The 13,651-nt window shown below is 38.5% G+C and overlaps 1 protein-coding gene and 1 non-coding gene across 2 annotated transcripts in view; one reads left to right on the top strand and one right to left on the bottom strand.

The window, feature by feature from the left end:
• Positions 1-13,651, top strand: part of CRYBG1 (crystallin beta-gamma domain containing 1) — a 226,359-nt gene that overhangs the window by 92,493 nt on the left and 120,215 nt on the right. The window contains exon 2 of the mRNA XM_069598234.1: positions 3,825-3,963. Coding sequence (XP_069454335.1) covers positions 3,825-3,963 — 139 coding nt within the window. The remainder of the gene's footprint in view (positions 1-3,824; positions 3,964-13,651) is intronic.
• Positions 8,741-8,813, bottom strand: TRNAL-CAA (transfer RNA leucine (anticodon CAA)). The gene has a single exon. It is a non-coding gene; the product is annotated as a tRNA-Leu (tRNA).

Here is a 13,651-nt window from a genome sequence, read left to right as displayed (position 1 = left end):
GTTTCTAGAGAAGACTTCCTTACTTCTGAGAGAGAGATGCAGGAAGAGATAGTCTTTTCATCACCTGGAATTATCATGTATCTATACATGATGACCAGAACTATAGCAACCACTCAGTTCAGCAGCAATGGAATAAACTGACTAAATGAACTCAGTCCACCTCTCTCGCTTTATATTCAGTGATTTATATTTGTCTTTGATTAGGCTTCTGTGGGAGAAGGCAATGGCATCCAACTCCAGTACTCTTGCCTGGAAAATCCCATGGATGGAGGAGCCTAGTAGGCTGCAGTCCATGGGGTTACTAAGAGTCGGGCACGACTGAGCGACTTCACTTTCACTTTTTACTTTCATGCATTGGAGAAGGAAAAGGCAACCCACTCCAGTGTTCTTGCCTGGAGAATCCCAGGGACAGAGGAGCCTAGTGGGCTGCCGTGTGTGGGGCCTCACAGAGTCGGACACGACTGAAGCGATTTAGCAGCAGCAGCAGGCTTCTGTGAGTTGGAATTGCTATTACTTGCAGGCAAAAGAATCCTATACTATAGGCAGGGGTTGGATCACAAGAAAAATACATAAAAAGAGCACCCTTGCTAGCTTTTAATCACACGATACAAAAGTATCTAGCAGGAAGAGAGAACTCCATTTTGGATCTCTGCCCACCTTCAACAATACACAGCTTAGGAAGCATATGTAGTTCAAGTTTATCACTTCATCTCTAGATTCATTCAATGGGCACATATTTTTCTCTTCAAAAAGAAAAAATCTTAAAAGGGGTAGACTTTCTATACTTTTCTTTTTACTTTTACAATTCATAAAACTTCAGTGGTTGGAATCCATTTTCAAGTCTTGTTACCAAGTCCAAGCTCATACTACTCCTTGCACAACAAACAGGCCAATAAATTGAGACACCAGTTGTTGGGGCAGAAATAGCGACTTTATTTGGAAAGCCAGCAGGCAGAGAAGCTCTCTGTGTCCCAGAGAGCCATCTTGCCTGGGTTTGGATGCTAGCTTCTTTTATAAAACAAATAGTGGGGGATGAGGAGGTAGAGTTTAAAAAGGTAATAATTGTCGCAAATATTTCCTGGTTCCAACCAGACTCTGGAAGAGATGTGTTAATTGCTTTATTCTGGCAGTCATTTATAGGTGGGCCTTGGTGAGGATGTTTCCTGTGAGCTAAATGAGGGTACAGGTCAGGCTTAGGGGGCAGGATTCCAAGATATGGGCCATCGCATATACTTGAAGCTATAGGCAATCTCCTTTTAGTGATTAACTGTAGCAAAAACAATAGAGAAGGAAATGGCAACCCATTCTAGTATTCTTGCATGGAAAATCCCATGGACAGAGGAATGTGGCAGGCTACAGTCCACAGTGTCACGAAGAGTCAGACACAGCTGAGAACAAAGACAACAGAACACAAAAGTTAAAGAAACAGATCCAGTATGGCGTTATATTTGATTTTCTTTGCTACAATCCTAGTGGTCTTCACTTGCTTGCTGCTCTTCTTGGCTTATTTGTGAGCAGAAGCAGCACAAGGCTGTGATTTAGGGTCAATGTCCAGTTAATAAACATAAATCGTGATACAAACATACATCTGTGGTAAGTCTTTAACACCTTCTCAATCATAAGATACTTTTCAAATGTTATATAATTCTTTGAAGCTAGGTGTATTTTTCTATCCCTATTTTTCTATAAATGCCATCTATAATTCCTAAGGAGAGATTTTCCTCTAAGGTGAACTTCAACACTTACTTTCAGAGGGTAGAAATTTTTAAGTCCTTATATATGGCATGAGCATCGCAGGAAGGAAACTGTTCAGAGTGGTTACTTATGCAGAGAGAAATATAACTGGGCTAAAGAAATTACTTTTTATTTCAGTTCGCTTCAATATTGATTGAGTTGTATTTACTCTGTACAAAAATTACTTTTAAACAAAATTGGGAAGGAAGACAAAAAGAAATTGTTGCTGTTGAAATACCTTCACATTTTCTGTAACACAAAGAATAATGTTTTCCAAAACAAAGAGGTACAAGATGGATTTCTTATAGTCATTCCCATACATTTCTTCCTTGTTGATATTACCTCATTGATTTATGCCTCCTCATCTCTTAAAGTGTTAGTGCTTTGCCCTACTTTTTATCCTTGGTTCATTGTATTGATAGAAATTCCTCATAGGCTTTTATTTCTTCTGTGAAATATTAAAGACTTTAATTTTTAGTTATCTTCATGAGCCGCCTTCTCCTGGTCCAGTATCTTCTCAGTCTTAAGTATATGCTTAAGAAATACATCAACCCTTGTATCAGTTACGATGCTCAACTGCAGGTAACAGAGAACATTCGACTCAAAAAGACTTAAAGAATGGGACATTTATATGCAATGTAATAAGAACTTCAGAGCTAGAGCAGGTCTGCTGCTGCTGCTGCTGCTAAGTCACTTCAGTCGTGTCCGACTCTGTGCGACCCCATAGACGGCAGCCCACCAGGCTCCCCTGTCCCTGGGATTCTCCAGGCAAGAACACTGGAGTGGGTTGCCATTTCCTTCTCCAATGCATAAAAGTGAAAGTGAAAGTGAAGTCTCTCAGTCGTGTCCGACTCTCAGCAACCCCATGGACTTCAGCCTACCAGGCTCCTCCGTCCATGGGATTTTCCAGGCAGGTCTAGGATTGGTTAATTCAGCTACTCAACAAAGTACTTGAAGATGCAAATTGCTCTCACATTTCTGCCCTGCTTTCTTCTCCATCACTTCTCCAAAGCTAATGCCACTCCTGATTCCAAGATGCGGTCACATTCATCACATACAGGCATGATACTGGCCTACAGGGAAGGACTATTACTTTCTGTAAACTGTCTTTTAAGAGAAAGACCTTCTCATGATTCCTTCAACAGATGTCCCTCACATCTAGTGGCCAGAATTGCCTGAGATATAAGGTGAAGTACAAACACTGGAAAATCGCATGAACGGAGGAGCCTGGTAGGCTACAGTCCATGGGGTCTCATAGAGTCAGTCATAGAGTCAGAGTGACTACTTAAGTAAATACAAAGACTTTAAGGATCAGGGAGAACTGAATCAATGTGATGGTATCAGCTAGAGAGATAGATGTGGGCTTATGTCTTAGTCAGTTCCTGGTGAGGGGATTCCAGGATTAGACCAATCATGATTGATTACCAGGACAAGAAGCAACTTCCTCTGAAGCACATGGAAAATAGCTATCTGAACAAATCAGAGTTGTTATCAAAGAAAATGTATGTTGGAGGTTTGACAGTTAGGCTTTGGGTTTGGATAAAGGAAATGGTTTGAGGTTAGGCAACCACCAGTGTCTGCTAAAACACTGCCTTTATTGGTTTCCATTGCTTTTAAATCTAATAAATATGATAATCCTGAGAACAGATTCCTTTGCCTGGCATAGCCTAGATTCTTCCCCTAACTGGGAGGAATCCGTTTTCACTTTATTTCCAGAGTTCAAAAAACATACAAATGCTTTTTCTTTTTTCCTTAAGAGCAATGACAGCAGAGCAACCAAGCAAATATAAAATGAATTTGTATTGCTTTCGTATAAAAATCTGTCTAGCCATCTCACAATTTACTTACTTACTGTCTGTCTCCAATTTGTTTTCTGCACAGGATTTAAAAGAATTCTGTTAGCCACATAGGGAAGTCAGCAAAGTTTATTTATAAATGTGCTATGAGAATACCAAGTTATCTACAATTCTTTGTAGGTTTTGAAGAATGATTCATTATTTTGACTGATTGGAAATATACAGAGGGAAGTGTGCCTTTAGCCTCTTGTGTTTTTAGTGTTCTTGAGAAGTTGTTGTTTCCACTCTTTACAGAGCTTTGGAGGTAGTGGACGGAGCACGTGTGGCTGGAGAGTATGAAGAATGTACACTATACTGCGGGGAGTCCCAGTTCTTTCACACCACCTGTGAGATGCCTGGTGCTTCACCTACAGAGTCTGGAATCTTTAAAAAGGTAATGCTTCATTTCCGATATTTGACTCCTGGGACTAAACACTTTACTGAATTAAAGCAGTGTAAAATAACACCTGTCTGGTTGAAAAACATAGTTAAAAAGATCGTAGATGGTTAAAAGGTCATTACATGTCAAAGCACCGTGATAATAAATCAGGATCAAAGGAAGAGTTTGAACCTTTGCTCTTTGCTGCCTTCAGAAGTTCTGTGTGGTTGTCATGGGTGCCTTTTGCTGCCTTTTCCCCTTCATATACCTTTAACTCAAAGATATACAAAGTAAAATGATATCAATATTTGGAAACAGTGATTCTTTCCCATAAAAAGCATTTTATTTACTTACATTTCCTTCCTACTGTAAGGCATTTAGAGTTGTTACCATTCTATCAGCAGTTACATTTTAATATCTAGATGTTTGCATAGAAAGTTCTAACAACTATATTGCTTTAAGAGAAGCTTTTAATTGTGTTTCTGTAAAAGAAACTTTATTTTACTTTAAAAGTTAAGTTCTAACTTAACTACATCGCTTTAAAAGTTTTCCCCCAGGTGGGAGATAAAAGTATATTCTTATTAACTGCATCCTTTTACCCATGAAAGGACATGGCTTGTGCACTTGCCTGCAAGCAGCAAGATAAAATAAAGTCTTGACTCACAGTGTGAGAGCTGGTTTAGCTGCCAGACTTTGAAGGCTGTATAATACAGTTCTTGTTACAACTTCTTAGAAGATCACTGAGGGTTAGCAATGAGAGATAGTTTGTCATGAAAGAAATCCCCTCCCCAAAGGAGTTTGTTTTAGTAATGTTGTATATTAAAAGTGAAACAATTACTTAGTGCAAGATGAAAAATTTGGAGATTGGATATACAACACTGTGAATGTATTTAGGACTACTGATGTATTTAGGATTAAATGTATTTAGGACTGCTGAGCTGTATATTTAAAATGGTTAAGATAGTAAATTGTATGTATGTGTATTTTACCACAATGAAAAAATTTTAAAAATATCCTTGGTGATAAGCTGTAAGAAAAAAAGACATGATGATATCATAAGCTCATATTTTAGTTTATTAGAAAATAAAAGTGGGTAGAGAAATTCATAGAAAATACTTTCTAACTCAAAATAGCATAATTTATCAATGAGTACCAGAAGTATAAAATTAAGTTTTATAAAATGATGAAATGAAAAAATCAAATTTAACTTTAAAAAATTAAGTAACCTGGCTTACTATAATTTATATGTACTTTCAAATTGGTTTTACATTTTGTTCTTCTTTATAAGAAACAGTTTGTAACTGGAAACAAAACCTGATAAATCCAGTCACTGGCCGTGAGTTTTGAGTTGTTTTCTATATTTTTCCCTTAATAATTATAATTCTGCAAGTGTCATGTCATTAAGTATCTCATGATATTTACTGAAGTCCAGGAAACAGTTGGTGGCAGCACGTAAAGTTGGGCCAAAAGTAACTTCCCTGAGAGGGATGACTGTGAAGGGTCTGTGGTACTTCCTCCCTTGGTCTACAATTCAACAGCAGCCGTGTCTTCTTCACGATACTCCCACTCTGTCTAGACATGCTCTCTTGACACTTGCTTGCTGTCCCAGGATACAGTCAAGGAGGGCTGGCAGGGAGAAGGAGGCCAGGCAGAACACCCAGGAAAGGCAGACACCAGGGACCAGAAATGGATGAAATGGGCACCCAGTGTAGGAAGGGAGCCAGGGCAGATAGAAGACAGGCAGGAACTTGAAGAAGGGAGGCTAGGCAAAGTGTCGTTCCGGCTACAGTGTCTCCACGTGTCTCCTGAAATGGGGTCAGCCAGGCACTGCACCACACCATCCTGCTCAGAAATGGTCAAATGCCCACAACAGGAAGAACAGGCTTTCAGGTCCACTTCTGGATCTGCCGGTTGTCTCTCCCTCCCCCTTTTTCTCCCTCTCCTTCATCCCTCATGGGTCTGACTCTGGATCTTTCTCATCTGCATATTCTATAAGGACTGGAAGAAAAGAAGAGGCATAGTGCTCTCTTGCCTACTGATGGTGTTCTCAATTTTATGTCTCTTGAGATCATAGCTGAGATGTGTAACTAGGCCATTTTCAGAAGTGTAGTACAGCTCTATACCACCAGTCTGACCAGTATTACTGAGAAACAGAAATTAGCTCCATGTAGATTCTGGGTAATTCATACCTACTGTAAGTGCCAGGGTGCCTCCCATACCTTTCAAAGAATTCTTCTTAGTCTACTCTCTGCAACGAGCCTGGGCATTTCCTACAGGATTCAGCAGATTTACTAGGCAATTGTATCAGCATCACCCTTGGTATCTTTCCCAGGCAGAAGGCCATCAGTTCTTCTTAAGATCCCAGAGTTGATCTAGCTCTCTAAGTTATATCTGTTTATTCAGACAAATGTTTCAAGTGTTTTTTGGGGGGGGGATTTGAATTATTTTTTAATATAAATTTATTTATTTTAATTGGAGGCTAATTACTTTACAATACTGTATTGGTTTGCCATACATCAACATGACTCCGCCACGGGTATACACGTGTTCCCCATCCTGAACCCCCCTCCCACCTCCCTCCCTGTACCATCCCTCTGGGTCATCCCAGTGCACCAGCCCCAAACATCCTGCATCATGCATCAAACCTGGACTGGCGATTCATTTCATATATGATATTATACATGTTTCAATGCCATTCTCCCAAATCATCGCACCCTCTCCCTCTCCCACGGAGTCCAAAAGACTGTTCTATACATCTGTGTCTCTTTTGCTGTCTCACATACAGGGTTATCGTTACCATCTTTCTAAATTCCATATATATGCTTTAGTATACTGCATTGGTGTTTTTCTTTCTGGCTTACTTCACTCTGTATAATTGGCTCCAGTTTCATCCACCTCATTAGAACTGATTCAAATGTATTCTTTTTAATGGCTGAGTAATACTCCATTGTGTATATGTACCACTGCTTTCTTATCCATTTATCTGCTGATGGACAGCTAGGTTGTTTCCATGTCCTAGATATTATAAACAGTGTTGCGATGAACATTGGGATACACGTGTCTCTTTCAATTCTGGTTTCCTCGGTGTGTATGCCCAGAAGTGGGATTGCTGGGTCATAAGGCAGTTCTATTTGCAATTTTTTAAGCAATCTCCACACTGTTCTCCATAGTGGCTGTACTAGTTTGCATTCCCACCAACAGTGTAGGAGGGTTCCCTTTTCTCCACACCCTGTCCAGCATTTATTGCTTGTGGATGTGGATAGCAGCCATTCTGACTGGTGTGAAATGGTACTTCGTTGTGGTTTTGATTTGCATTTCTCTGATAATGAGTGATGTTGAGCATCTTTTCATGTGTTTGTTAGCCATCTGTATGTCTTCTTTGGGGAAATGTCTGTTTAGTTCTTTGGCCCATTTTTTGATTGGGTTGTTTATTTTTCTGGAATTGAGCTGCATAACTTGCTTGTATATTTTTGAGATTAGTTGTTTGTCAGTTGCTTCATTTGCTATTGTTTTCTCCCATTCAGAAGGCTGTCTTTTCACCTTGCTTATATTTTCCTTTGTTGTGCAGAAACTTTTAATTTTAATTAGATCCCATTTGTTTATTTTTGCTTTTATTTCCAATATTCTGGGAGGTTCATAGAGGATCCTGCTGTGATTTATGTTGGAGAGCGTTTTGCCTATGTTCTCCTCTAGGAGTTTTATAGTTTCTGGTCTTACATTTAGATCTTTAATGCATTTTGAGTTTATTTTTGTGTATGGTGTTAGAAAGTGATCTAATTTCATTCTTTTACAAGTGGTTGACCAGTTTTCCCAGCACCACTTGTTAAAGAGATTGTCTTGATGACTGTGGCTTTGTAGTAGAGCTTGAAGTCAGGCAGGTTGAGTCCTCCAGGTCCATTCTTCTTTCTCAAGATTGCTTTGGCTATTTGAGGTTTTTTGTATTTCCATACAATTTGTGAAATAATTTGTTCTAGCTCTGTGAAAAAATACCGTTGATAGCTTGATAGGTATTGCATTGAATCTATAGATTTCTTTAGGTAGTATACTCATTTTCACTATATTGATTTTTCCAATCCATGAACATGGTATATTTCTCCATCTATTAGTGTCCTCTTTGATTTCTTTCACCAGTGTTTTATAATTATCTATATATATAAATGTTTCAGTTTATATTTGCACTGAAGTTAAGCCATGTGTCTTCCCCGAAACAATTAAGATTTATTCATTCTCTTTATGTGTTCCGCACACTCTGTTATTGTGTTTGTTTACTTATTTAACATGTTGTTAAAATTCCTTAGACTTTCTTTAGAGCTGACAATATTGTATTGAATCCTTTAATTAAAAGAAGACATTTGTTCTACCTGCTTGTATAAATGGAAATGGATTTTTAAATACTAAGATAATATTGCCTCTCAAATGAGTATATACATCAGCTAGGAAAAAAAGCTTGTGGGTCCTCAGACATGTCCGACTCTTTGCAACCCCATAGAATGTAGCCCACCCGGCTTCTCTGTCCATGGAATTTTCCAGGCAAGAATACTGGAGTGGGTTGTCATTTCCTAGGTAAAAGAGCACAACCACAAATCAAAGCAGAATATTACTAGAATTTAAATCTTATATGAGAAAAATCACCAAGGATCTTATTTATTTACACAAAACAAGTTTTTCCCTTAAGGTGAAGGTGAAGTCGCTCAGTCATGTCCGACTCTTTTCAACCCCATGGACTGTAACCTACTAGGCTTCTCCGTCCATGGGATTCTGGAGTGGATTGCCATTTCCTTCTCCAGGGGATCTTCCTGACCCAGGGATCGAACCTGGGTCTCCCGCATTTGAGGCAGATGCTTTAACCTCTGAGCCACCAGGGAATATTTCCTTTAAACAGCTACGTAAAACCTTTAGTCAGCTTTAGAGTAGATATTTATGTTAATATTTATATTTGTAATAGACTTTTCATATGAGAGAAAAGCACAGGAAAGCGGTATCATTAAGTGAAAACATATATCATCTATGATAATCATATTCAATAATTCTTTCTTTGCATGTAAGAAAGGATTAACCTTGTACATTAATATATCTTTTTGCTGTATTTTTTTACTTCTTATATTTACTACTTAGTTCATTTGTAAATGAAAATGTCTTAATTCTACTACATAAGGATATTTCTGGGATGTGAAAGAATACCTTTTATTTTTACTTTTTAAATTATGAAATATATGTACAAAAGACTTAGAACATATCACATATAATGGTTACATATAATGCCACTATATAATTACAATTATTTTTTAAAGTAGATGAATTAAGATTTTAGGTGAAGTTTCAATTTCAAACTCTCAAAAATTAATAGAATGAATACACAGAGAAGTAGAAGGATATAGTAAACCCTTTATTAATTAAAGTGTTTCTTAAAAAAAAATAAGAATACCATCATCAAAAGAATAGCAGCATCAAAAAGGGTAATTACCTTAATGAGAATTTCAGTGATCTCTAGTAGGAAAATCTCTTAATTTTCCTTCAATTCTAATCACTTTCTTTGATCTAGAAAATTTCTCGAACAATAGTTATGATAAGTGATACTGTCACATTTTCAATCATTCTGGAGCCAAACTTAAGCAAGTTAAAGGGAATAAACGGGTACAGCAATTGTTTGGTTAAGGGGAAAAAGCTTTTTCTTTTTTTAACCGTTTGGATATTTTATTCTGAACTTGGATAAAGCCTCTATTTCCCATTGCCTGTGTGTATGCATGTGTATAGTGTGTGCATACATACTTTTTAAAAGAAAAAGTAAGCCATGCACCCCCAAACCAAAGTAACTATAATCTATAGAACAGAAGGAATTTTGCCAAATCAGGGCTGCTCCTCTAGTAGTCGCACGTACAGATTTTGATTATTGTCTATGCTTCTCTGAGCCATCATTCAGAAGACATCTGTGAATCTTTCATCTCACTCTTGCGATTGGGTTGCTCCCAAATCATCCAAAACAGACAGATATTTGCTTTAGTCTCAAGTACCTCAGAGGTGTTTCTGCCACCATCACATTTGACAGCTTTTTCATCACCCAATTAATCTTATAATTGTCAAGGGGGAGTGTTTTCCAGCTTCCACCCTGGGTATTCTAGTTTAGTCAATACGGATAACAATTCAGTTCAACAAGCATTTGTTCAAGTAGTAAAGAGGACAGAACATTTCCTAACATTTACCATGTTCCTCAGGTAGCTGACCACACTGAGAGGCAAGGTCCCATTTCTCTTCCCAACCCCCTCATTTCCCCCTTTTCTCTCTCTCCCTAGCTCTTCTATGTGGCCAACCAATTTTCCTCTGGATGGCCAATCCCCAGATTTAACTTATTTCTTAGACTGGACCAAGTTCAAAATATGAATTACTTAAGAAGCCTCCCACAATGGAGGAGACCCTGGTTTGATTCCTGGGTCAGGAAGATCCACTGGAGAAGGGATAAGCTACCCACTCCAGTGTTCTTGGGCTACCCTTGTGGCTCAGCTGGAAAAGAATCCACCTGCGATGCCGGAGACCTGGGTTCGATCCCTGGGTTGGGAAGATCCCTGGAGAAGGGAAAGGCTACCCACTCCAGTATTCTGGCCTGGAGAAGTCACAAAGAGTCGGATACAACTGAACAACTTTCACTTTCCCACTTTAAGAGGCCTCAGACTTGTCCACTCAGCCCAGTCCCCTGGTGCCCAGTGTTGGGTCTTCTCCACTATTGGGCTGGCCTAGGACACAGTGCACTAACATTGGTCACTTGGCTCCTACACTTTGTCTTAGATCACCCAGGTTACTAATGCCACCCAGAGCCCTTCTGAAGTTATCCTGCAAGAAGTAAGACCTTTGAAATCCTGAGTTCCAACTCCCTAATGCTAATCCTAAGAATGAGGTATTTACTTACTAAGTTAAGTCTTTCCCAATAATGACTTCCTTGAAGGACTTATGAGTATCATCTATCCCTTCCAAAACTGCATTTGACACTCCTGGTGGCACTTCATCTTACCTGCATGTGTGATTAGAGATTGCTGGGCCTTAGAACTACCTTGTCCCAGATCTCTGCTTATATTGTCTATCAGATCTTGATGTCACTTTACCCACCCCACCCTGGGACACTGTCTGTACTGGCTGCATGGCAGGATTCTTCCTGTGCTCTATAAGTACTATTCTAAAAGGCTAAATATACTGTTAGGAAGGACTTCCCTGGAGGTCCAATGGTTAAGACTCAACACATCCAATGCAGGGGGCACAGGTTTGATCCCTGGTTGGGGAACTAAGATACTGCATGCCATGTGGCCAAAAATAAATAAATAAATAAATATACTGGTAGCAAAAAAATAGTCAACATAGAGAGCAATGTTTACAGTATGTTACATTTTGTGTAAAGGGGGAATTGGAATATACACATATATCTTTGTAGATGCATTAAGAAATTATGAAAGGATACATGAAAAACTAGTGATAATTACTTAAAAGAGGCAGATGGGATGCAGGTGGGAGGGAAACATCCTACTGTGTTATTTCTCATATTTTTAGTTTTGAACCATTTGAAAGTATTGCCTATTCAAAATTTTTTGATGATAGAGGAATGAATAGATATGATTTAAGTTAAATTGTGAGTAAAGGTCATACCTATTCATCCCTTCATCTTCAAAAAATTTTGAATAGGCAATACTTTCAAATGGTTCAAAATTCAAAATATGTGATTAAAGTTACACTGAAATGGTTTAGGAATGCATGTGTGATTTTTTATGATTCTCTGATTTGCTGTAAATAGTACCAATACTGATTGCATTGCCCAAGGGGATGTCAGGTTGTTCTAAGTTTCTTATTGCACCATTCTACTACCTTTGCCTATAATCTTTCCCATGCCTAGGAAGTCTTTCCACTTGTCTACTTGCAAAATTCTCATCCTTTAAGATCCTGCTCAAACACCTCTTTCTTTGTGATCCCTGCCCTGGAAAACATGTTCATTTACCATGGATGTATCACGAACTCGGCACTTACCATATTGATTTTCAAGTCTCTTTCCTTATCAGACTAGGAGGCCCTCAGGGTCAGACTGCATCTGTATGGCTGGAACATTATCTATAAATTTTGCATGAATGAAATACCGTCAGTTCGTAATAAAAGGTAGTAGAAAACAATGCTGTTGCAAATGTGCAGCATTTCAGCTCTAGTTTGGTTGAATTTTTATTTGTGCTTTCAAAGGCAGAGTTTTAAGTCCACCGAATGTGTATATATATGTAGGCAAGCCACGTGTGAGCAGCAGAAAGGCAATGTGACTGTTTCCAGAGCATGACTCCACCTTCCTTCTTCAGCACTTAGGCTGCGGGGTTGCAAAGATCAAAGTGGATCATGGTGGCATAGGGAACATTTTTTCTCTGAAAAAGCTTGGTATTATTGGATGTAGCAAGAGCTGCCTTTTCTGCATAAGAAGTTTCACATGTTGGGTCTTCTGTAGGCTGGAGAATGTTGCTCTAGTATCCTAAGAATAGTGATACAAAAGCAGGACATGGTATACCAGTTCTTTTTCTCTTAAAACCTAAATATCTGATCTTACAAGAAAAAGACTGATTGCCTGTGTATAGCTAGCTCTGGGAAAATCAAGCCTGTATATAGCTATCTGTGATACTGTACATTTAAATGTATCATAGTCACGAGGAGGTAACAGGGAATCAATGAGTGATTTGTTGTTGTTGTTTTTATACACCAAGTACATGTGTTGTCTTCCTTTGAGGTAATAACTATGGGTGCTGTTTATTTACATATGTATAAATAAACATATTAGTATATATTAGCCAGTCCATTTCCCTGTAACCTATAAAGCTTTGTCTCTAGTCAGGTTTTATTTTGTTTTGTTTTAAAGCTTGGTAATATATTCATTATTTTTCTTCTAAATATTTGTTTATTGCAAAAAATATCAAAGAATATGAAACATACAAAATAAAGACAAATTCTCCCATTACACTTGAAAGTAGCTAGTTTGGTATATATCCTCTCAAAGCTTTTTGTTATGCATTTATAGAAATAGAGTTAGTTTATTCATGCTTTTTCCACCAGAAGGGATCATATACTGCATTGTTGTTCAGTCATTCAGTAGTGTCAGACTCTGTGACCCCATGGACTGCAGCATGCCAGGCTTCCATTTCCTTCACCATCTCCCAGAGCTTGCTCAAACTCATGTCCATTTAATTGGTGATGCCATCCAACCATCTCATCCTCTGTCCTCCCCTTCTCCTCCTGCCTTCAATCTTTCCCATCATCAGAGTCTTCTCCAGTGAGTCAGTTCTACACATCAGGTGGAAAGTATTGGAGCTTCAGTTTCAGCATCAGTGCTTACAATGACTATTAAGGGTTGATTTCCTTTAGGTTTGACTGGTTGGATCTCCTTGCAGTCCAAGGGACTCTCAAGAGTCTTCTCCAGCACCATAGTTCAAAGCATCAATTCTTCTGTGCTCAGCTTTCTTTATAGTCCAACTCTCACATTCATACATGACTACTGGAAAAACCATAGCTTTGACTAGACAGACCTTTTTCAGCAAAGTAATGTCTCTGCTTTTTAATATGCTCTCTAGGTTTGTCATAGCTATACTGTATGCAGTTCTCTGATTCGTTTCTTTTTACTAAGCAGTCTTTGTGATCACCTTTTCAAATCAGTATCTATGTATTTGCCTCTTTTGAACAATTAGTATTCCATATGTAG

This window comes from Ovis canadensis, chromosome 8 (assembly GCF_042477335.2).
Source record: "Ovis canadensis isolate MfBH-ARS-UI-01 breed Bighorn chromosome 8, ARS-UI_OviCan_v2, whole genome shotgun sequence".
NCBI lineage: Eukaryota > Metazoa > Chordata > Mammalia > Artiodactyla > Bovidae > Ovis > Ovis canadensis.
The sequence above is the reverse complement of the archived record's forward strand: the minus strand, read 5'-3'. Positions and strand labels throughout refer to the sequence as shown.